Source organism: Falco rusticolus, chromosome 1 (assembly GCF_015220075.1).
Source record: "Falco rusticolus isolate bFalRus1 chromosome 1, bFalRus1.pri, whole genome shotgun sequence".
Taxonomy (NCBI): Eukaryota; Metazoa; Chordata; class Aves; order Falconiformes; family Falconidae; genus Falco; species Falco rusticolus.
Window position 1 is genome coordinate 79,825,731 of NC_051187.1, and position 24,518 is coordinate 79,850,248.

General features: G+C 36.6%; 1 protein-coding gene across 1 annotated transcript in view; it reads left to right on the plus strand.

Moving 5' to 3' along the window:
* POLN (DNA polymerase nu) overlaps window positions 1–24,518 on the plus strand; it is a 112,823-nt gene that overhangs the window by 56,185 nt on the left and 32,120 nt on the right. The window contains exon 21 of the mRNA XM_037386486.1: window positions 21,536–21,618. Within this exon, the coding sequence (XP_037242383.1) occupies window positions 21,536–21,618 (83 nt within the window). The remainder of the gene's footprint in view (window positions 1–21,535; window positions 21,619–24,518) is intronic.

The window sequence follows — 24,518 nt, forward strand, 5'->3', positions numbered from 1 at the left end:
ATGAGCTTTGTGACTAAAGCTGGAGCGATAATATATTCTGAACAGTGCATGCTGATAACTTTCTCACTGTATTATTGTTCACCAATTCTTTTTAAAAATATAGAGCAGCAGTTAAATAGGTTATCCACCTGAAAAATTGCAGAGCAACTTTTCTCAGTAAAAGTTAAAGGCATTTTTGAAACCCACTTGGCTATCCAGTAGAGGTACTGGAATCAAATTACATATATACAAGAAACAGGGAGTCCAGAGCTCATGGGATTCCTTTGAACTCATAGAGTTTAGTGCTTCCATCTTCTGATGGATGATGTGATACTTGGTAAAAGTGGTACTTCAGTAATTAAAAACAATATTTCTTATCTCCATTCCCATATTATTATTTACTGATCTCTTTGGTATGCAGATCAAAAGATCAAAGAGGTGGAATGTTAGTTACTTAGCTGTTTGAAGGTATTTTTTTATTCCTCTTTGTACTGTGGTGATGCCTAAAAATCTTTATTGAGACTGGGACTCCCATTGTACTCAAAAGTGCACGAGCATTCAGTAAGTGACAGGATATATGCCAAGAAGATTACAGTTTGAACAGCTAGGACAGAAAAGATTGAATAAAATGCTGTAACACATAAGGAGATTGAATGGAATGATGTCATGTAATGTAAAGCAATTTTCATATTTTCTTTGTTCCTCTCTCTCTTTTAATCTTTTGTATCTGTTTTTTGTCAACAGATTGTTAGCTGAAAATGAAAGCAAAAATAGATATGATGAATTCATCAGTCCTGATCTAGCTCAATTACTATCCTACAGTTTCTAAATTTTTGCAGGCATAGCTTTTGCAGCTGCAGTATTTCCTACTCACTGCAGTATTTGTTAATATACTCTGAAGTAGTATAAAGAAACAATGGAGGTCAAATTGTAATTTTCCTGTTACCAATAACTGAATTGGTGTTTGTGGCATGTGCATTCTGGGAGAACACAACACAAGGTCACAAACATAGGTATGGAAAGATCATCTTTCACTTTAGAGTCTCTTAGAAGATTCTATTGATATTATAGTCAATTCTTAGCTCTAACATGATATCACTAGGACCTTGTGATGGAGTGAAATCCTTAATTTAGTTTGGAGGTATATTGCAAATGTATGCATGAAGATGAGTCAAATTTTGTCTCAACTCTGGGCAAGGCTCCAGAAATACCATTCTATTCAGCAACCTCACAGCTCTTGGCAGCTGTCAACCTCTTACAGTTGCTACACAGTAACTTTAAATTTAATTAAATATTACAGGCAAATGTTTTTGTCAGTCAGAAGTGTCATGTGTGTCTACAAAATCATTACATAATGATTCTGCTGACTCTTAAGCTTTGGGAAAGCTAATGCTTGGAAGTAACTTTCTATTGATTCTATTATATGACTTATTAATTACAGAAATACAAAGAGTATGTTAAATCTCATCTATTCTTGGACATCTGTAATATATCTAAAGAGATTCATTTTGCCTGTTGTTGATGTCCCCTGTGTAATAAGGTCAATTGCATATTAGAAGTGTTGGCTTCTCACCATTAGATACAAAATAGGTCTGGGGTGGCCAGCTTGTATGTAGACATCTGTGTACCTGATCAGTTCCTAGTGAATTCACCTTGGCTTTGGAATTTTGTCCTTAATTTATTTAGCGCCAAAGAGAAGACATAAAATCACAACCTTCACAGATACTTTCCCATTCCAGATACTTATTCATCTCTCATAGTCCACTATTGATAAATAAAATCTTTAGGGCAAACAGTTAGTTCTTTGACCTTATTGTAGTTGGTTACATCCTGTTGGTATTAAAACAAGCTATGAGAAGGAGGAGCAAAATAAACAACAAACCTTTTATCTCCTCTTGGTCTCCTGATTTTCTCTGGGTCTTAATCTAGAATTTGTATAAGTGATACAGCAAATGTACCAAGGATTACCAAATGTTTTATTCTGGTTTAAGGTATTGCACATTGTTGGTATTTGTAAATCTTTTCTAGCACATTTTGTACAATTGGAAAACCATGACAAAAAAGTCTTTGTCTCTAAGAGATCAATAAAGAATTAATTACGTTCTGAAGTTCCCTCCAGAAGAAAAAAAGTAAATTAATGTCAGTGTCTGATAGCATTCCAACTTCTGAATGCATGTCAGTTGTTCTTTTAGCAGGTTTTCTGCATGTAGAAATCCTTAGACTAATGGATATTAAATCATAAATAAAGAATATTATTGGACAAAAATCTGAGCCACACCCCAGAGTCCACCCAAGTTTTATACCAGTTTGTTCACTTTCTTATTTTCTAAGCTTCACGGCTTCTCCACTAAAACATACCTTCATTTCTTAGCTGTCCTTCAGGCTAAAACTTTGTCTGAAATCCAGCCTTTTGAAACAACCTTTACAGGATTTTAATAGCATTTGTCAACATACACATGGTGGGCAGTTTCTGCGAAGAGATTAGCTGTATGAGCTTCTGATTGAATTAAAATACCTTATGTATAAAAGCTTTCCTTTCATAATGTGGTTAGGCACGCTGTACTGTGATTCAGTCTATCTCTGGAACCTTGGAGATGCATCTCTCTTGGAAAACTATTGGATCCATATTTCTATTAAACATCATTCTTATGGAATCTTTACACTGGTCAACAGTGTAGTGTAGTGATACATAAGTACATGTCAACCCAAACTATGTCTATACATATTACAGCAAAAGGCTGAATGGAGGTACTAAATTTCATTCTAAAATTCAGACTCATGCAACACCATACCCAACACAATAAACCTAGCTAAGAGGCAAGACTGAGCTGTAATATTGTACTTCTATGGCTAGTTCACAGAGATGGCTCATTTCAGAAGTGACACAGCCTCCACCAGTCTGGGCTTCCCTGTGCTATGCTGAACTGCTTGCTGTAGAGACTGTAGTTACTGCTTGCTGTAGATAGCTTTTTTAGTATTGTGTGTTCTCTTTGACAGAACTGTCTTGAAATTGCTATTCAATTAAACCTCTCGGAAGCCGGTGTTAACTAGTCACTTAATGTGAGTTTCTGGGTAATGTCATGCTTGGTCTTGTGTTTTATCTTTAAAGTGCTTTTTTCATACAAGAATGAAGTTCATGGAATAAAAGTGGTGACTGTTGGCCACTTTGCAATAGATTTGCAATAGCTTCTATTGGCTGTTCTTGTCAGTGAAAAGTCCAAGCTCATCTCTGCCTTGTGCACCCAATATATTTTCTAGTCTTGGAACACAGTTACCCCAGCTAAAATTAAGATGCCGTAAATAAATTTTAATTTTCACTTGGATATGCTTAGTACTATTTCTACTCTTATTCTATCCTGTTTGTAGTAATGATCATAAGCTGTTAAATAAGCATTATCTTACAGCAAGTACTGTGTTATGACCTATGAATAGTAAGCCTTAAATGACAGGTCGACACGTGTTATTACAAGAACATCAAGAGTGCGTTACATTAATGACCTGCTTGCTACTGAGCACATAGTAAACTTCCAAGGCTTGTCTAAACTTTTGAAAATTTATGATGTAATGGATTCCAGCTACCTGCAAGATCACCTTGTGTTATATTGTCTTGATGTCCATGACAGTTACAGTCCTTTGAAAGCCAAGTCATCATCCCAATGCTGAAGATGATGAGAAGCATTCAAGTGACAACAAATCTCAGAATGACATTGCTCTCACTTCTTTAATTTATCTTTTACACAATAAATGAAAAGTAATTGTATTTAAAAGGCTGTTGATGGGCATATCTTAACATTGCTTTTAAAGACAGAGGCTGAAAAAATAATTTTATGGTCTTCTAGGTAGTCTGCAACTTCCTTCTTAATTAGAGGTGCAGTGACTACAATCTCTTTTGAACTGTTAATTTTTCACCCTTCTCAGTAGGCTGTTATTCCTCTGCCATAGTATATACTGATATTGACCATATTGGGTTAAAATCCAGGAAAAGTATCTTGATTTAGCTAAGGACTTAAGCACACCATAAATACATGATTTCATCTTACGTGACTGATGCCTGCTTTCCTGCCTGAGTGCTTTTTTGAATTGGGATACTACTGCTTCAGAGTTCCTATGACTCAAGCACTAAGCTATACTTAAAATATTTGGGTAAGTCCTTTCCCCTGCTTCTTTAGAATTTGCTCTAGAGAACTGGAGATCCATGGTAGTGATGAGTTCAGCTGCATGCAGCGGACCACAGCGATACCCTCCCTCAAGGATCCCGAGGGCAGCCTAGCTGTACAAATGCAACTATATTATTTATGGCTTTGGAACTAGTTTAGTAATTTTTATCTTGAAGATGATGTCACTGTGTTCCAATGTTTAATACAGACATCTCTGATACCTGCAAATTATATTTACTTCTTACATTTTAGGTTCCTGAACCTGAAATAGAACACAAAACTCAACATTGGGTTGCCAGGCTCCATGTATAGTCCCAAAGTATGCATCTCAAAGGGTGAAAGAGGCTATATGCTAACCGCAGAGCCATCTAGAAGAAGTTAATGAGAAATTCTAATCAAAAAAGTTTGCATTCTGAACTCCCCTCATAAAGCTAGAACAGAATGACAAGGACTGTCCAAAGTTCATATCTGAAGATGACTGCTAGATAGGTAGTGTTCTTTGAAAAAAGTGAGCAAGATTCACTTTTTCCAAGTGGCTGGCTTTTATAAAAGAGCTAGGTGCTTGGACACCTCAGTTCAACTTTTTAAATCTTAAAGAGTATCCAACTGTACATCTGCCAGGAAAATATAAAGCAAGATTAGACTTTGTATGTTGCCACTGAGATTCTGTTCAACAAATGCTGTAAACTTGAAATAATTTGATTTGTTTCATTGAGAGAAAACATGGTTTAGGAAAAACATTTTAAGTGTCTTCAAATATGTAAAAGATTATTGCAGAGAGTGAACTAAGCATAATGAATGGGCTTACATTGTTGTAAGAGGTGTTTCAGTTAAATCTTTTGAATACTAAAAGCAGATAAAAATGGAGATGGGTTACCTGTGCAGGCTGTGAGATTTCCATCACTGGAAGGAATGAGACAATTAGACAAGTATTTTCAAGGATAGCTAAGGTGACTTCTCAGGCTCTCACAACCATATTTTTATGACACTATGATTTTATTGCAAATTGCTCAGAGCGTTCAGTTCAAAAAGGGATTTCTTTATTTCAGTCCCATTTGTGGGATTACTTGTTTTTTTACTTAGTGATTGTTTAATTCTGTTTGGTAGTAGTAGTTAAAGGAACAAAAGTCAAAGATTTATCACTCTCACTAAATAGAGTACCCTAAATAAATAGTGAGTATTTTCATGTTTACTTACCTTATGAACACATGAATTATGCCTTTGTTGGTTTTTTGAGGTGGCTTGGCATTTTGTGGGGGTTTTTTTGTTTGGTTGGGGGGGGGGGGTGGCATTTTGGGTTTTTTTCGCACAGTAGTCCTGTTTCTGTGTGATCGTGGAGGATGCCAAACCTAATTTCTGGCCTTGTAATTAGAGCATGCTTTAATTGCATGTCACTGAGAGGCAGAGTTGTGGAGGCAAATCCCATCAGGTGAAGAGAGAACTGAGTTGCAGTTCCTCAGCAGCCAGGCAACTGTTCCAGGGTGGTACCTCCTCCACCTTGTACTAAGAAAAAGCCAACAAAAACAAACCTGATAGCCAGAAGCTATTAATGTGAATAATGATGTAATGAGATTACACTTCTTAGGTTGGGTCCTCCAGGAATCACAGAGGAGGTCAGGTGGGCTCACAGTCGGTCTGGGATGAGCATGTGCACAACGTACAGTTTTGAGAGCCTGTTGAACTGTCAGGAGGGAAGAGTTCCCTGAGGTACCTAGAGAATTCAGGAACATCCAGGATAAAGGGGCCACTTAGTGAAGTGAAAGGGCTTGGTTTGGAGTTTTGGATATAGGCATCCGCATTCATTTAATGAATTTTGTCTAGGCCTTACAGTTCTTTATGGAATTGGCATTATAGATTTGTGAGAGATTGTCTTCCTCAGAGACTGTGTAATGGAGAGCTGGTCGAAAATAAATGTAGGGTTACTCCTCTGAGGTGAGCATAATCACAGTGGCAAAGTCACTTAATTTAAGTGGGTAGATTGAGCTTCAGGTGCCTGCTTTTTGTTTCAGTCTGTAGAAAATTATTACTGGGTTATGCTTTTATCTAGTGAGTGATTCGTAAGGCATACATTGGCAAGCACCAACAAAGTATTACAGATACGTTTGCAGCATCTAATCTTCTTGGTTTCTATTTAGATGTTTGTCATAAATGTCGTAGTAGATTTATAAAAAACATTTAGCTCTTTCTAAATTATAACTATGAAATAAGATATTCAAACCTGTAGACTATAGATCCTTATAAAGCAAGAGGTTCAGAGGAAGAGACCCTATAAGCAGACTAGTCAGAAATGGATTGAAGTGAAAATCCAGTGCTTTATATCTAGAAATTTAGGTATGGGAATACCCAGGTGATTTGTAGTCTCTAGGAACAATATTAGCATACGAAACACAGAACATTCTCTTGAACACATTGTCTCTCTGAGATTAAATCAGTGCAAGCTTAATCTAGAAACATTATTAAATGGTGTCTTTTCAAGGTAAATATACCTTTTCTGTAGATGATATTTACTATTTGAGAAGGGGAGAAATTCAGAAGGGTCTTTAGTAAATTGTTTACAGTGTGATATGATTGAGAGCATAATCTATTACTACTATAAACTGTGTATTTTCATTTCTGTGAGAGCAGAAAGCTAACTGTCCCTGTGCACAAACTTCCATGCAGTGATAAATTACATAGGTGTTTTCTGTCATGTATTCTGTGTCATGGGTTGTCTGTTGAGCCAGTGTAGGTCCAGTGTAATGAAAACCACGCTGGTCTGTGCCTCAGGAAAATCCCTTTATAGATAAGACTTGGACAGTTGTGACTTAGTATTTTAGCTCTTGTACTATGTAACTTTTCAGTTTGGAAATCATAGTATATGAATCAGAACACAAAAATGTTTGCTGATATGCAATCAATTTTCCTTATATTCTGCAGCTAAAGAATAAGAGTGTAGAGAAATTTTAATAATCCTTAATAAAAAAATACTTAGGTAGTACTGTGTAGTGGAGGAATATCTCTAATGCCGTTCAATATGCAGAAGTGTATTAAATGATAATTATCTGAATAATCTGATAACTGCTGCCATTCCAGTATGAAAACAGGCATTATCTTTAAACTACTAATTTCTACCTCTAAACTATAATTTAACCTGTACACATTAACTGCTGATGGTGAATTAAAGTAACAAGGTAATTAGTGGATACTCTTTAAGGGTGATATTTACTCCGATTATAACAATGAAGGGATGATTTGTGACAGTTGTGTATGACGCTTACACCCAAGGCTATGCTTGAAAGAAGGCTGGAGAATTTGATAGTAGTCTAGTTGCTCCTGTTTCACTTTGAGATCTGAGTTTTGTAAAATCCATACCACAAAATATTCCCTTCTCTCTCATCTATCATCTGTTTCCTCATGTTCATGCTGTTAGTGCCTTCTTTTGTGTGATGGTGAACAGCATGAATATATGTCCTTCTTCCAGGTATTGAATTTATCTTCTTGTAAGTACTGGACGTAATAATTGTACACCCGAGTCTGTGTGGCTTTCAGAGACTTAAAAAAAAAGGCTGCAGAATAAGAGGACTTATCTTGTTATTTCTTTGTAGCAGTGGCAGTTGATGTCTAAAACAAGGAAGTGTGTAGCTATCACAGAATTCCAAAGGTTTTGTAAATTCTTTACCATAAATAATATTGAAAAACATTCAATTTTTATAGTGTGTGCTTGGTTGGCTGACGCTTGAAGACATGGAAGGGTCTTCAGCTTACACTATCCTTGCCAGAATCAGAGGAACTTGAACACTTGATTTCCAATAATCTTGGGAACTACAAGCTGTTTATAAAATGTACTGACCAGTAAAGTCCATCTTTCCTCAGCTGATGTGTGTATGTGGGATCATGGTAATACTGCTGTGAACCAGTTTGGTAAGAGACAGACATGCTAATTTTGGAAATTGCTCAAGAAAGAGCCTAGAGAGAAACAAAGCACAAAACTACTTGGGATTACCGTATTGGATGGACAAAAGCTTATTGGTTTGGTTTGGTTTTTTTCTTCTTGGGAAAAAAAAAAAGTTCAACCAGATTTGAATAAAAAGACCACAGTGCAGAAAGGTTTGTTTTGTTCTTTGCAGACTGTCTTCCTCCAGTAAGTGAAGAAATTTTATTTCTTTACTGCCTGCCGAGCAGGGGACTCAAGGAACTGATTGTATCTAATAATGGCAAGGTGAGCCAAACTGTTGCACGCTGGTAGTTGGTCCAGCAGGAACTATGACAAAATAGGGGCTCTTTTTTTTTTTTTTTTTTTTTTTTTTTTTCTTTCCAGCCACTTGGCAATTCAGGATACTTCCTGCCAATAGCGCTCTCTCTTAATATCTCACTGAGTTCTGAAGAACACAGGAAATAATCAAAGGTATTTTGGATATTCCTGAAGTAAACCAAAATAAGTCCTCATGGGCTGAATTATACAAAAAGATAGTGTACTGGGTCTGTTTGAAAAAGACAAGGTCAAGTATGCACAAATGCTTGGTGATAGGCTGACTAAATACATATACACTTGCCCATACCTGTTTTATACAACCTTGCTTCTGATACATTCTTTGTATGAAATAGATTAAAGATTCATCCTCAGCAGAACACTTTTTTTAATTCATGTAAATGTATGGTATATCAGACACGGAATTCAGTTAAGCTGCCTGCTCCCTTAAATAGCAAGAGCAAAGGCCAGTAAGTCACGAATGAGAGAGATTTTTGAGAAATAAAACCCACATCTGTAGCTAAACTTTTCTTAAACACTTATGAATATTGTGCTTCTGTATTAATTTTATGAAAATAATATCAACAAGCTCTTGAAAGAGTCATTATTAATCAAGAGATGTTACCTGGCTGTTTACTAGGTGATTAAGGAATAATGAAATAATGATGCTTATCCAGGTGGACTTCTACCAAGGACACAGGAAGAGCTTTGGCCCCATTAGCAAACCCGTGTTTACAAGGTGCAGCCACAGGGTTACACAGCTCCCTTTCCCCTGGTTAGAGCTCTCTCTGTTTTGTTCATTGTCTAAATAACGAGATACACCAGCTTAGGACTCTTAGATCTTCAGCTTTGTCTAAAGACTTTTTTAGCTAGTCCAGGCTGTTCATGCACTTCTAATCAGATATTAGAACATGTAGTCTGTTGGATTAATTTCTCCCTTTTATGAGCTTAGTGTCAAGTCTAAAATTAATTTGGATTGACTCATTTCACTTCATACATTGCAAAATAATGAAATCTTTGGGTTTTGGAGTTGCAATGAAGAAGAGACATTCCATGCCATTGAGCACATATAAGATCATGAAACTGTTTTGCAGGATTAAGACAAATTACAAACATGCCTACTCTTCACCATGGAGTACTTAGGGTTACTTCCAGAATCCTGCCTTTGAAGAGAGTGGAGAAAAGTTTTCATGTTTATTATCTGGCAGTCCCCTTAAATAAGTGTAACTGAGTATCCCTACTGGAGTCTCTGTTCAGGGGTATGTGACTGTTGTGATCTTTCAGCTCTGAAGCCTGGCTATGTGACTCAACCAGTATTGCTTTGCTGTAAATCTAGAGATCCTAAAATCAGTGCTACCTGCCAGATGTCTCACTAAGGGTTAACATAACTTTTCTTTCATTATCATTGGATTACCTGGTTTTGTGGTACTGTTACCATTTTTAGTTACAACGCTTCTGCTTATTTTTCTTTTGTAAAATAGATTCTGAAGAAATAATCTCTGCAGTATTTTCAACTGAACAAATTTTAGTACTTATCCGTTGTCTCATTGTTTATGTATTGTTTCTGTTCTGATCAATATCTAAAATATCTCTCATTTTGTATCTTGTATCTTTTTTTTTTATTCAGACTATTGCTGATAAAAAGTGAGGAATCAAGAATTTGTTTCATATGTGCAGTTCAGAGAGAGACAATTTCAGTTTGAATGGGAAGGCACACTCTTCCAAATCAAGTCACATTAGGACAGTTATTCTGTGGCAAAAAGTCTAATTGGGCAGATACTACTCATTAGCAATCTGGTGTTTAATAATAGCTTATTTGGTAAAATAGTTGTGAATAAGGCTGTACCACTTGCAGCTCCTGCTGCTGTATCACTGCAGATTTCTTAGGAATCTTGAGAATTTTTTTAAACCGATGAGGTGCTATAGTATAAGCTTGAATTCCTGTGAGAATAAATGTGGTCTCCTGTGGTAGGAAAAGATGCTGACAAGGTGACAGCAGTTATTAAGAAACAGAGAAGCATTCAGAAGAGCTCTAAGAAAAAGAAAGGCAGAATCTCTCACACTGCTGGTTAGTGCTTTATGTTTGGCAAGAGTATGCCTGGTCTTTCACAGGAGTATAAGACTAAAAGGACCTTTTTGGTCATAACATTGTTTAAGGTGACAATGTCATAAATTCCTGTTCATAAACTGGTAGTGTCTCAGCTTAGAACTACTTTTAACCTACATACTGCTGTTGAAGAGCTGTTGAATTCCCCATTCCTCTTTTGGCTTGAAAACTCCTTTTACTTTCTACCTTATATTTATTTCTACAGTTTATATACTGTATTTATTATTCTTGCCAATGTTGCCCATTAGCTTTATTAGCTCTCCTCGCCCCCCAGTGTTTGCTTTGTATAAACGCTTCAGGAAGGCAATCCACAGTGTTCTCAGCTCTCATTCTTTAAGGAAACAAAACAAACTTTCTTAGGACATTTGTCATCAACATGTATTAATGAACTAGTATTAGGAGAAGCTGGTTATGACTACATGGAATTCCACATTCATTAATCTGTATTTCTTCTTGGCAAGGAAAAGAAGCCTCTGTGGCACTGAGGGGCTTTTTTCACTAGACTGCTGTATTTACCAAAACTAGCTTTTTCAGCTACCTCTGAAATCTCTTCACCAGAGCACAGTCTCAGGAATACTTGTATCATGGGTCAGAAACGTAACGTAATTTTGGAACAGCCATGAAACTGGGCTAGCAGAATGATGGATGAAACAAAGAAAGATGACTTGAGAGGCTACCTTCATTCTAATAAACGTAGTGTCAAGGATGTTTGTAGTTGCTGGCACTCAAAAACTGGCTTGGTAAATTTGTCCCTATCATAGTCATGGCTCTGGAACAAACAGTTCCTGGGCACAGTTCCTGAATTATCATGGGCCAGGGATCATTTCCACCACTCTGCTGGATGGAGCATCATGTTTGGATAGTAAGAGAGATTTGAAGTATGCATATGTGGTAGTGTTTTCCAGTTAGCCCCAGTGCTGCAGAATATTTATGGGCAGGTTTAATTTCTTAATATTGACATAGTCAGTGTCTCCTTTCACATGGTTGATTTTTTTTTTTTCTCTATTCAGTATTCTGGTAGCCTACCACCACCAAATTAATGTTTCTTGAACATAGTAACCAAATTATGCTAACTACCCCAGATAAATCTCACCAGTATATGGTACAGCAGTACTGATTTCATCCTGTCATTGGAAACAGCTCACCTGACATGTCCTAAAATTTTGTGTGTTTTTCCACAGCCGGACTGCACTGTTTCCTAGTTGTTCCATGATCAATTATTACATCTTTTCTCTGTTTCTAATTCCTTATTCCCTACTTTATACAAAATTTCTATACTTTAATAATTCTTATTTGCAAATATAATAGCTTGCAGAAAAGCAATAGTGCCTATTATTCTTTAGACTATCTGAAAGGGTTTATTTCTCAAGCTGTGCAGCATGTAGGAGTAGATTCACAATTACTAGAGTCTGGAGGGGGGAAATGGTGTCAGGATGCTATGTAATTCTTCTCCCCTTTGCTGTGTTGAAGAAGAGTTTGTTGTGAAATAGCTTGGAAGACAAGCTCTAAGATCTCTGTATATTGCATTACTGTTTCTCATTCCTGTCCTGTTATTATACTCACTTTGGGATTAGACAGTCTCATATCTGCTTGAAAACATCATGAAGTCAGATGTAATTGTATCCTCAGATTGTGTCTCCAGTTTTGGTGTAGGAGTTTTTAGCCTAGTATGTCATTAATGGTAAAGTTCATTACTTAAGTTTCTGTAAGGCTAACATATAAAATCGTTGTTCTGAAGAAGCATCATTATGTAAATCAGTCTTGTTTGCATTAGGCAACAAGGACTCATTCTACATTAAGATTTTCATCCCTCTCAATAAGCAACACTTGTGAAATATGTCTGTTTCATAATGAATGCTTGTAGTAACTGTTACATTTTTGCATAATAAAAGAATTGTACTGAAGGGTACTCCTCAGAAGATTCTGACAGGAAACTCTTGAAAATTGTGGCATTTGCAAATATAATGTGCATGATAGCTGTAATAATTTTTGTTTTGCCTTTGGAATAACTTTGTTTGGTAGCTCTGTCTCCTCAAGTGAAGGTTTAAATATATATGTATATATATTTGATTTTTTCTGTGGAGATATAGAAGACAGATTGAGGTTTTTGGCTTGTGATATTTAATTATTGCAGTATATTTTTTCAAAGAGCATTCATGTCTTGGCTTAATTAGCTATTGCTTTCTCTACCTACTCCCTTGTCCCATACTTCACCCCTAAAAGAATAACTATTATAAATGCTGAAATTTAGTAAAAGGGAGGATGTTCAGTTTGCCTTCTCAGAACCAGAGTTTTAAAATATTTTAAGCTCCGAGTTCAACACCTTATGGGTGTTGGTGTGGAATCTGTTAACAGTTTTACTTTTGCAGCAAAGCAATTTCTATCTGTTTTGAAAGCTCACTTGCAATAGTTGATATTAATGAAATTTAACACTTGTCTTACTTTGCACTGTGACAGACTGTCTATATGGCAGCTTATGGAAATTTCACCTTGTAGTTTACAGTCCCTTGGAGAAGTACAGCTGTGACATTTGTTTAGACAAGCAGATAATAAGGCAGAGGGAATAAAGTCTTCAGGAAGCATAATGGCTTTTGTTTTCAGAAGAACTAAACAACAGCTTTAAATAAACTGGGTTGTTAACTACAAGTTTAACCAGTAAGCTTCATTTTGTCACTGGAAGCTTATTTTTACTGCGTATTAAATAGTTTCTTAGCATTCTAGTATAAATGAAAAGTAAAGTTTTAGAATTGTCACCACCGCAACTAACACAAAAACTAGTAAAAAAGCAAGCTCTGAGGAGGTTGGACAGTCTTCAATTGTTTTGTGGTGTTGTCTGATAAGATTTGGCTTTGCTAATTTCATGAAGAGGCTTTCTTGTTTTTCAAAAGCTATCTCCAAATAGTCATCTCCTTCTAGAGTGACTTTGGTAAAATGCTACATTTTATGAAGCACACTCCAGAGCCTTAGTAAAATATTTCCATTTATTTCATTTAACCCAATTAACATTAGCGTCAAGCTAAATCTTGATGAAGTCAAGAATGCAAAGGCAATTCATTCTTCACTTTTACTTTTGCCTTTTGTTCACTGTAATCGTAGGCATAATAGAAATTTAAGCTGCAAGAGATGTTTTTAGTGAAGATTGAAAGAGATGGGATATGAAGTATCACATTCCTCTCTGCAGAACCCATTTGGCCAAGACCCTCATATGTAGCATGACTGATTTCTTCCTCTTTTGGTTGCCCTACCAAGATATTTAAAAGTCTGCTTATTTTTTTTCTGAACTATGTGGATGCAGTTTGACGTAGTGTGACATCTCCTCCCTTCTTCCCCCGCTTGTTCTTCCTGAGCAAACGGTACGTTGTTGTTAACAGTACTATAGCTCCATGTTTTGTTCCATGTAATATCTGAGATGGCAGTTACATCATCTTTTGATCATATATGAAGAACTCTGTTTCCTTCTGTTTCACTTTTCTAGTATATATCTAAAGGCTGCTCTGAAGGTCCATCTATTTCTTTATAACGTTACGAGACTTCTAACAGATTCAAGATGGGTATTTATTTGATACTCTGCTACAGCTACCTGTATTATCTCCCAAAGTGGCTTCTTTTCCTTCTTAACTGTTTTGAAGCCTCTTAGAGAAAAGCTTGAAAAATATAAGTGGCAAGTGAAGAAAGAACTCTAAATGCACTAATTTGCATTTGATCACTGGCATCAGTGTTTTATACAAATGGCCTCTGACAAATTTATGTGATCCCAGTTTGTATAGACCCCTTAATCTGATTACATTTATTTGTTCTTTCAGTGATGGTGCTCATCACTGTTGATGTTGATACTGGCATCTGAAGCTGTGAGTTACTTACCCTGACTTCCTTTTATTCTGTGCTTGTAGACCTGAAGACCGTCTCGTAAATTAATTCTTTCAGCAATCACAAGTATCACTTGTCTGTGTAATTCATTATGTAAGAGAGACTAGAAATGTGAGAAGAAAACCTTTTTTTGTTCCTGCAGGAGTGAAGGAGTGAAAAGATGAAGGCTGCAGGATTGAATGTGCTCTTTCAAGCACCTTCATCAATGTCAGGGACTTTCTGTTCTGACAGATGTCCAGAATTGTGCATTTTTAAAGAAAAATCTCTAAATTACCTTTTTTGTCAAGAGCACTGAAAATAGATGCTAGCTAATTTATGTCTTCAATAGCCAATATGTGGGACATCAACATGCAGGTAAATATCTTAATAAAGATAATGCATCACTGTACTCCCAAACAAATCTTTCAACCAGTTGTTACTGATGATAGCTATAATTTATGACATGACTTTGTTGCAATTATCTGGTTCCTCGCTCCTTTAAACAGGAGTAGTAAAATCAACAGAAGACTTTTGGCCCACAGAGCAAGCTGAAAAGATGTGTCTTTATCTTCTGTAAAATACATGAAAGCTCTTTAAAAGGAGGTTGAGGACTAATGAAATAAATCTTCATGCAATAGACTATAGAGGCTACTCAAATTATTTTATGATTAATCACTGGAAGGACTTTTAAAATCCTAAAGTGCTTCTGGAGTCCTGCAAAAGAGTTTACAGGGGTTATAAAGCTTTTCCTGGTGCTAAATAGGTATAAAACAGTTTAAAATGCAATGTGGTAAGGTGGCAGGCATACAAAGAGGGGAAAGACGCAGTGACTAAAATGTTGCAGAGCTGGCTGTACTACAGGAAGGATGACATCAAGCTGACAGTGCTGTAGTCTTTCATTCAAAGAAGTTGAACACAACTAAAAGCTTTTATGAAAACCTCTAATTAAATAAAACACAACTTTAAACTCCACAAGTGGGAAGTTGTGACCCTCTACCCTCAGTGTTTAAGTACACGACCCCTATATTTACATGGGAGATCCATGCCAGAGACTCTCCAACGTGTGCAGTGGCCACTGGAAGACAGCTGTGCCTTTCCTGATGCCAGAGTGATTACCCTTTAGATAAGGAGAAGATGCCTAGTTTGTTGATTCATTTATTGGTGCATATCCTTGGGTGAGGAGTTTCTTTGTATTCTGTAACCTTTTATCTCACTTCATCAAACCAGGTTACAATAAAAATGTGAATACAAGCATTAGATGTAACATCTGAATCAGACTTGAGACGTGTTTAGAAGTGACATAGATAAAAAAAAAAGAATAAAATGACTTTATATATACTTAGGTTACATCAGAAACGTCTATCTTTGTTAGCTATTTCACCTGCTGTTTCCCTTCTGACAAGATGTTAGCCTGTATTTCAGAATCAGGCTGCATCAGAAAGATGCTTCTTTCCTTTTCTGAGAAAAGTATCTTAACTTTATTTCCACTCTTCTAGGCAGCCTAGACAAATTCTGTTTTTCATTCTGATGGCTCTGTGCTCTTCTTATGAGGAAGACAATCCAGCTACTTTTTGTTTAGAACATAGTTGTATAAATGCCTCAGTTATAGAAGGCATATATACATGGTTTTCACTGGACATTCTGTATCAAACCATACATTAAAACTGTACATGATAAAAATATCTAGATGATTTATAATTGCATGTACCTTATGCCTGGCTCTTGACTGACATGTGAGGCAAAACTAGCGATCCGTTTTGGTGTGACAGTGGCTTCAGGAAAACTGTTTCCCATCCTCTTCCTTTTCTGTATTTTGTAACAGAGATTAGCCAGGAAAAAGTTGTTCCAAGATTGTTTCCACATGTTAACTTAAAAATGTCTGAGACAGCTTACGCCTGAGCCTTGTCAGCATTTTCCTTTAGTCACGGACTAGCAGCTTTCAAAATATTGCTTATTCTTATGCATTGCGTTAACAGTGAACGGACTGGGTTATGTGTAGCCAGTCTGTTCTGTATGTTTAGGATGCTCACATATATTGTGGTATATATTCCGCTTGCCTTAGGTATAATAAGGCCAATGTACTTGAAAAAGTAAGCTTTCAAAATTTACCTCCTACATGATCTATCCCGTGATGATACCTCTGTAAAACCGAGCTTTTCTAAAGCTTGCAGTTGTCACTAATGACGTAAATTGTACCAGTTTCGTATGCCAACACAAAGTTCCAGGCACAAACTTACAAAATATACAACCCTCATCTGCTATTTAATAGCAAGAGGTGATTAAAAATGAGAGATTTGTATAGTTCACTGATGAAATTAAAAATGGCTGTAAAAAGTCAGATGAACGAATGTGTGTTCACTCATATATTCACTCATTTATTGGACATTAATGACCATGTATAAAATGAATTTAATGGCACTCCATCTCGTTTCCCACATCAACAACTCACAGCTAGGACTTGGATTAATTGGCAGATGCAGGAGAGCAGCCAAGAGATTTGTGGCTATTATGACTGAGCTTAGCTTGACTGTAATGTAATGCAGATCAAGGCAACGCATGTCTGCCAGACATTGTTTGAAAGTTTGTTCTGCCTTTTCCGGTACATAAACAGACGACTTCCGTCACCATACATTTCCCAGAAATGTCTTATCGCATTCTTTTAAAACTAATTTCCTTCCATTTCTCCAAATCTACCTGTTCTCAAAGTTTTATTGTGGGTTTGCTCAAACTTTATGCCCTGTGGCCTCTTTGATTTTTTTTTTGTGTTTGTATACTTTATGCTGTGTGTGCTCATTCTGTTTACTAAAATTGGCATTAATTCTTTCCTTTTATTATTCTGTACAGGTTAAAAATATGTCCATCCAGATCTCTACTCTGTATTAAATGTGTAATTCTAGTTAAGCTTTTTAAAATTACAAATACGATTGCTGTTCTTTCTTGGGTATAAGGAAACTTGGTATTCATATGTTTTAAGGACTTAAGACTTAATTCAGCAGGAACTCTTTGAGGTGTCCATAAGACCCCAGTAATATATGAAAACATATAGTGATTTTTTTAGAAATCACAGAAAATATTCAAGATATTATCTCTGTAAAAGTAATAAGTTCCATGCACCCATTAAGTTTCATATCTGCACTGTATGTTTCTTACTAATAACTTGATGTTATCCTTCTTCGCTGTTTTGCTAGTAATTTTTTCTCCTTTTTTTTCACTCAAAGAATTAGGCAGCTATTCCCTTTCAGACATACAGCCCAGTTTTTAGTAGAACCACCTCTTTGAAGAGTTTGTATATCTCTACTCTCACTATGTTTGTTAGATTTTTCTACAGTTTTCAGCTGTAAGTTGTTCTGCTGTCCTGATGGACCTTTTCAGGTTGTTTAGCTCTGCAAACTCTTCCAAGAATAATGAGATCTATTAACCTGAACATGTTTTTCAGCACTGAAGTCTGTTCTTTATTCCACCTAATACATATGTTTCAAAGTACTATAAAGCAAAGTACTTGTAAAGCAGTACTAAATGAAGAAAGATGGACAAACAGATCAGCTATGTGGAAATAAACATGCAGGCAAGGACAGGAATGTAGGAGGTGAAATACTGCACATTTGGAGATGCAGATCAGGAGGAATTTGAAGATGATGATGATAATACTGATTACAAACTTGAACAAATAGTGTATTTGAGAGAGAGTAATGAGAAGGATGTGATAAAATGGAAAAATAGGTTTCATGCTAGAACTAATAACTGCATATATATTTCCTGCATGACTTCAGAAATTGTGCTATTTCCACAACAAAACCTGCACCAAATTCTTTCTTCTCTTGAGTTTTATTTTCTGCATCGATTTCTATTACATTGCATTAATGTTCTTCCTGTTGCTCCAGGCGTACATGCAGTACTGGGTGAGCTGAAGTCTGCATCCGTGTCACTGCTGGGGCCCAGCAGCTAAGGCTTTTATGCCCAGTCATCTTCCTTTTCAGATTCAAGTTTATTCAAAAACAATCCATCGCCACTATAGATCTGTTTTACATTATACTACAATTCAACGCTCAGCATTTTGTCTTACACAAGTAAACAGATGACAAGGTCTCCTTTTCAATATCATGGTATTCCATGATGAGTCCAAAGCCAAAATGAAAGTTTTAACTTCAAATAGGTTCTCACAGTACCCATTAAAGCAAATAAATTACCACAAATATAAATTTGCTTGTAGAAGAAACAGGCTGAAGAAGAAAGTCCACTGGGCATTTGTAATATAGCTGCTGTGTTTCTAAGAATTAGAAACCCCCAGAAAAGCCCCCACCATTTTGTTATCCAAAGGAATAAATAGTCTTCACCTCACACTGCAGGGATGCCACCACTCTATTACAGAAGGAATTAAGCATCCTAAGTAGAAACCAATCATTGTCAATACAAACAGAAAAAAAAAAAAACATTTTCATTATTAGAAAAAAAGGGATAATTTTGATTAATGACTTGTTTGCTCAAGCACTTTTGATTTATATGGCAATTTCATACTTTATTATTCCGGATTCTTAAACGTGGTACATTTATTTACAAATGTACAGAGTGCTAGGTGTAATGCCTCTCTGCCAAGTCCTCCCATTTCCCACTCTGACACACTAGGAGGTGTTGACTGACTACTTTGGTTTTAGCATTATATTACAAAATATTTTACATAAAACTCTGAAATTTTAATTGATTCTCTTGTATTTCATGACTAACCAAAGATCAGGAAATGCTAAGTGACTGTCGTGATTGCCATGATTGTATGATGCATGTACATCTGCACCAATAACTGTGTAACACAAGGTTTTGTTGTGATTGCTTACAATGGAAACACAGGATCCTCCTCTTGACACTGCCTATCATGATTACAGCAATAAGTCTTTTTCTGTTTTTCCCAGTCAGACCTTTCAAGTGGGAGCTCGGATAATGCAAAATCATCCTTAAAATCCTAGCAGTGGGTCTCACTGTGCACTTAATCAAGTTCTAGCGTCTTCTTTCACTGTTAAAGCTTCTCTCAAACCACCAGTCCCTCCCAGCAACACTCTCGTTTTGTGTCTTCCTCAGTACCATGATCTGATGAGTATGGGTGTTCCTCTACAAATCTCCATGACTTCTTACCCACTGTTTTCTTTCTACTATAGCCCTTCTTTTTCAGAGAAGTGAGCAGCTAACATACCCCCTGCTGACTCCTTCCCTCTCAGTTATCTCTAGCCTCAGACTTAAGTAACTCTGCAAATAAACTCTTACTGTATTCCTATCTCTTGCCTTCTCCAGGCCTCTAGTTCAAATTATGCAGTATTAGGAAAGCAGTATTACATTTTTGTATTATTTCCCTAGTTTCAGCATTCTTCAGTCTTGATTCTTTGTCTCAGAAAGGTCCTTAGGTAAGATCTACTCTCTTATCAGATTCTATTTTCCCTCCTGGTTGTGGATAGATGCTTTCTCAAGTGTATATGTAACTTTCTGCCAGGTTCTACAGGAAATTCCTGTGGACTTTCTGCCAGAGGTTGCTTCAGGAAATCCTTAATGATGTCTAGTTTCCTAATTCTGTTCTTACTAGCTTTGATTGCCCCTTTGTCTTCTTACTCTGGTACATTTGGGAATCCCAACCTACTTTATTCAAAAGAGCTGTGAACTTTTGACCATAACTACGAAGGTAAATTATAAGTGTCTCCAACTACCAACATGGTTGACTTAAGTGGGAATAGTCTTTGTTACAGCTGGAAAACATGATGTATTAGATTATCTGGTTCTTCATCTTTCTCAGCCTAAAATGAGCAGTGGAAAGTCCATTTTATCTATGAGCAATTAGTAGCATTCAAAGGAACAACGCGTGCTTCTCCAAACTGAAGACTTTTTGCTCAGTGAAGGTTTGCAATCATATTCACTTTTATTTTTTCTCTTCAAAAAATCTGTACTGCTGTAAGGATTTGCTTAAATCTGATTGCACTCTTTATCTACCTGTTTATCGTTCAGAGGGCCTAATTATACCAGCACTGTGCATAGGCTTGACTAAAACCAATGTATGGGCCAAGCAAAAATTTGTGGCTGTGCTGGTTTTCTAGGTGTGTGAATATCATAATAATGGTGGAAGACTCTTCTTTGAGAAGATACACAGAAATATGCCATTTTCTTAAAGGTTGTCAGCTAAAACTTCCACAACAAAGCATCTTTCATGGCAAAAAACTTTCATAACAAAGCATAGCAAACTTTACTTTTAAAAATGTAAACAAATCATCATGAGCAGACTCATGAGGAGACATTAACAAATGGTGCATATGTCAGCAAGTGTCTCTGATAAAGATGAATTGCTATGTTGTGTAAAACTTGTGTAGGTATTTGTTTTCAGAGCATGAGTAGATAATCTAGATTCTCCCCAATGCACTTCCATTTAAACTCAAGAATCAAAAATCTTAAGTGTTTTCAGTTGTTGGTAACATCAGTATTCTTTTTGAAGCTTTGGGTAAGGAGAACCATAGGTGGCACGTACCCAGTTGCAGAGTCCTAGCTTTTGATTTGCAAATTGCTAGATCTATTAGCCCTTTCATAGGACTGTTTTACATCAGTTGGTGAGTGAATGGAAACTGGGAAGGATGATACTTTGCTGGTAGTAGATTGGCTACGCTCTCTAGTTAAGAAACAGCTAGTGCTGCTGTTTTATGAAGCATCTTCATCGTGGAGCTGTGTAAGACATATGGAGAGATTCAGTGCATGCTTTTATCAGTCATCATTCCTGATAAAAGGTTGGATATTCCTGTTAGTGAAGCCCTGATACAACCTTTGTTTAAATAAGCTTTAGGTCAGACTTATGCTTTGAGTCTCTATATATGTCATGTCTTGAAGAAATGCTGTTGCTGGAAAGGTTTAATTTTTCTCATGGGTCAGTACTGAATTCTCTTCAACCTAAAGAACTAAATAATAAGGTAGTAGGATTTTTCGTAGCCAAGAATTTGATTGAAAAGAGAGGGAAAGGAGAAGATGAAGACTAAAATAAAGAGTTTAATTTACTATGGGCTATCACTACTAAAATTTATAAAGAAGTTTTGTATTCCTGGATGAAGACAACATCCCTTCTTCCCTTCTAAGTGCTTCTGCTCGTATCTTACAAGTCTGTAGTTATTAAATGGCTACTGACTTTAAATACATTTTCTGAGGGGATAAAAAGTTATACATTTCAGTTAAAACTAATTTGATTTTTGTTTGCTTGTTTAGGAAGGGGATTCCAAGTGAAGAAGTGAAACACACTGACAGAGAGCAAGCAAAGCGTATAGTTTACTCGGTGGTTTATGGAGCAGGTAGGCATTTTTAGAAGAAGCACAGTTATAGTAGATTCTCACTTTATACATAACATAAATAGACTGAACTTCTAAAGATTAATGAAAGTTTGTCAGAGTATTGCATTTTTATTTTCATCAAGCATTATGAAATGATCTACTCAGTATCAAAATTATCAAATTAATGCAGCCACATTGCCATATACAAAGACTACTCTGATTTTGTATTTATTTCCTGCTGTGTAACTGAAGCATTTGTTTTTAGCTAAAATGAGTTTAATTTTGAGTGGACTTTGGATTCTGCCAGTATGTAGACAGAGGTGAGAATAACTGCAATAAAATTATAAAGAACTCCAGTATTGTTTCAAAACACACTTACAGAATCACAGAATGACTGAGGTTGGAAGGCACCTCTGGAGGTCATCAGATCCAGCCCCCCTGCTCAAGCAGGGATGTCTAGAGCTGGTTGCCCAGGACTGTGTCCAGATGGCTTTTGAATGTCTTCAAAATGGAGACTCCACAACCTCCCTGGGCAACCTGTGCCAGTGCTCAGTCATGCTCACAGTATGAAAGTGTTAGATCTTAGCGTTTGCTGCTGTTTCTTCACAACTGCAGAAAACATGCAAAAAAATCCACATTGTCACTCATTCTAAGTCCTGCCTTGATTTGTCTAGGACCAAGGCAATCTGCATATTTTCTAAAACTGCCTTCCGTTTCTTAAATGATGCCCAATTCTTCTTATGCTTCCTGTGTGTTTAGAATTACCTTTTCTGGGAAGACATACGTATCATCAGCCTACAAGCTCTTGTGAATTCGTTTTAGTGAACAACTAGCTAAACTTTATGTAGGTCTTCTGGAGAAGTCCAAAAGCTCTAGAGAAGATGAGTACTTGGAAAACTCATTTAGCATATCAAAGCCCTAGGTTGCAGGCTTTATTTAACTTGGAAGCACTTAAAACTATGTCTTGGATTCCTGGGTACAAATGCTTTCTAAACCATCTCTTGCAGTTGGTCATCAATTGTCCAAAACCAACACCAAAGGCAGAGCTGGCCAAGGCCATTCAATTTCTTGTTCAGGGCATTCAACTGGGAAGGGGAGAAAAACACTCCAGTTTCAGCTCTCCAGAATACCTATTTTATGTATAGTGGTGAGTGTAGCTTATACACACACAAAAGAATAAATACATATATATACATGTACATTTTTACACTAAGCTGTATTGCATTTTAAACATCTGTGTTGCAAATTTGTATTAAAAAAGTCCAGGACTAGCTCTCTGCAATGTAAATTCAGATCTTCCCATGCTGAGACTGGAATCAAATCTCTCATTTCCAGCCTGTTTTCATCACTAGATTATTTCACCAAATGCAGGCACTAGCACCCCTTGCCCCTTGGCCCATGCCAATATTACACATTTCCTATCTGTTCCCTCCTCTCCGGGTGGAACAGGCAGATATTTGACGTTCTCAGACTGAATCACCACCGGATTAGTGTCCTGTAGTTCTGTATATAGTCAGTGTAGAAAAGGAAATGCCTGTTACAGGGGCTAGAGCCTATGTCTGTCTAGCCATGCTGTAGAGGATTATTGGCACTCCCTCACTTGCTCTGTAGCAGGCACTAAATATTTCAGTGCAGCAGTGCTTGATTTAAATATCTTCATTTGCTTGATTTAAATATCTTCATATGCTTGTTTTTGCTTTGTCTCTCTCTTTCCCAAATGAGGTTATTTGAAGCACCTGAAAGATAATAAGATGCTTCAGTTCATTAACAGTGTGATCAGATTCTAATTAAGACATAGCATGGAGCGATATCATAAAACTATTCAGATTGAAACTGGGCTGACATAAAATAATTGTTAGATATCTGAAACTGATGGACTAAATTCCACCCACCATTTGTCTCCCTTCAAAAGATGGCTAACTTTTCATTAAGGAGACATTTTGGTAGAAGTGAAGAGTATGAATAATACTTATTTCACTTCTTCTGGGACTGAAAAATACAGAAGCATTCCCTGAGGAGCTTGCCGGTATTAAGCTTATAGAAGTTAATGAAAATCTTGTAGTAAATAGTAATCTTTTTTTCTTTTTGTTTTCTTGGCTTTAGGTTACACCTGATTCATATTTTGAAGGACTTTTTCTATAATCCTGGAGGGTAGAAAATAGTATATATTTAGCTAAGAGTTGGTATTTTAATAAATACACCAAATATTGAGAGGGATGACAGTATTGCAGTCTTTTGCTTGGTTTGGAGCAATTCACTTCACCTGCTACTGCCTCAGTCATCTTGTAAAACTAAAGAACAGACAACTTAAACATCTGTAAAGTAAGAAATTCCATTCAGTGGCAGTATATTCAAGCCCTGAATTGACACAGAGGGATGTCAAAGTGTTTAAATGAAAAGCAGAGAAACTAATGGTATTTTCAGTTTTGAAAGATGATATTACAGAATGGAGAACACTAAAACTCATAGGCTGCTGCTAACAATTCCCCTGGCACGGATAACTCAAGGAGAGTGCTCAGGGAGGCTTTAGTCTGCTCCTGAGCATTGCTTTGCATGGCCTATGCTCCTGCATTGTGGAACGTGATCTGACACCATTCCATGGCTGTACTTTTCCCCCTCATTTTGCTTCCCAGGAACTGCATTTCCTTGGAAACTTTCAGACTTCTTTGTTGATATTGCGGCTTAATTTTCCTACCATTTTATGCAATACTTTGTCCTGTATATCAGTAGTTCTTTAAATGGATAACATGGACTAACTTAGATGTTGCAGTTCTCTAAGGAAGCCACAGCAGTTTCCTAGCTTTTAACAGTATGTGCTTTAGCAGATAGATTTGTCATTTGGTGACCCAGGAAGAAAACCCAAATTAATTAGATGTCAAATGAAAGTACAGGTCTGTAATGGCTCAGCAAGAGTCATTGTG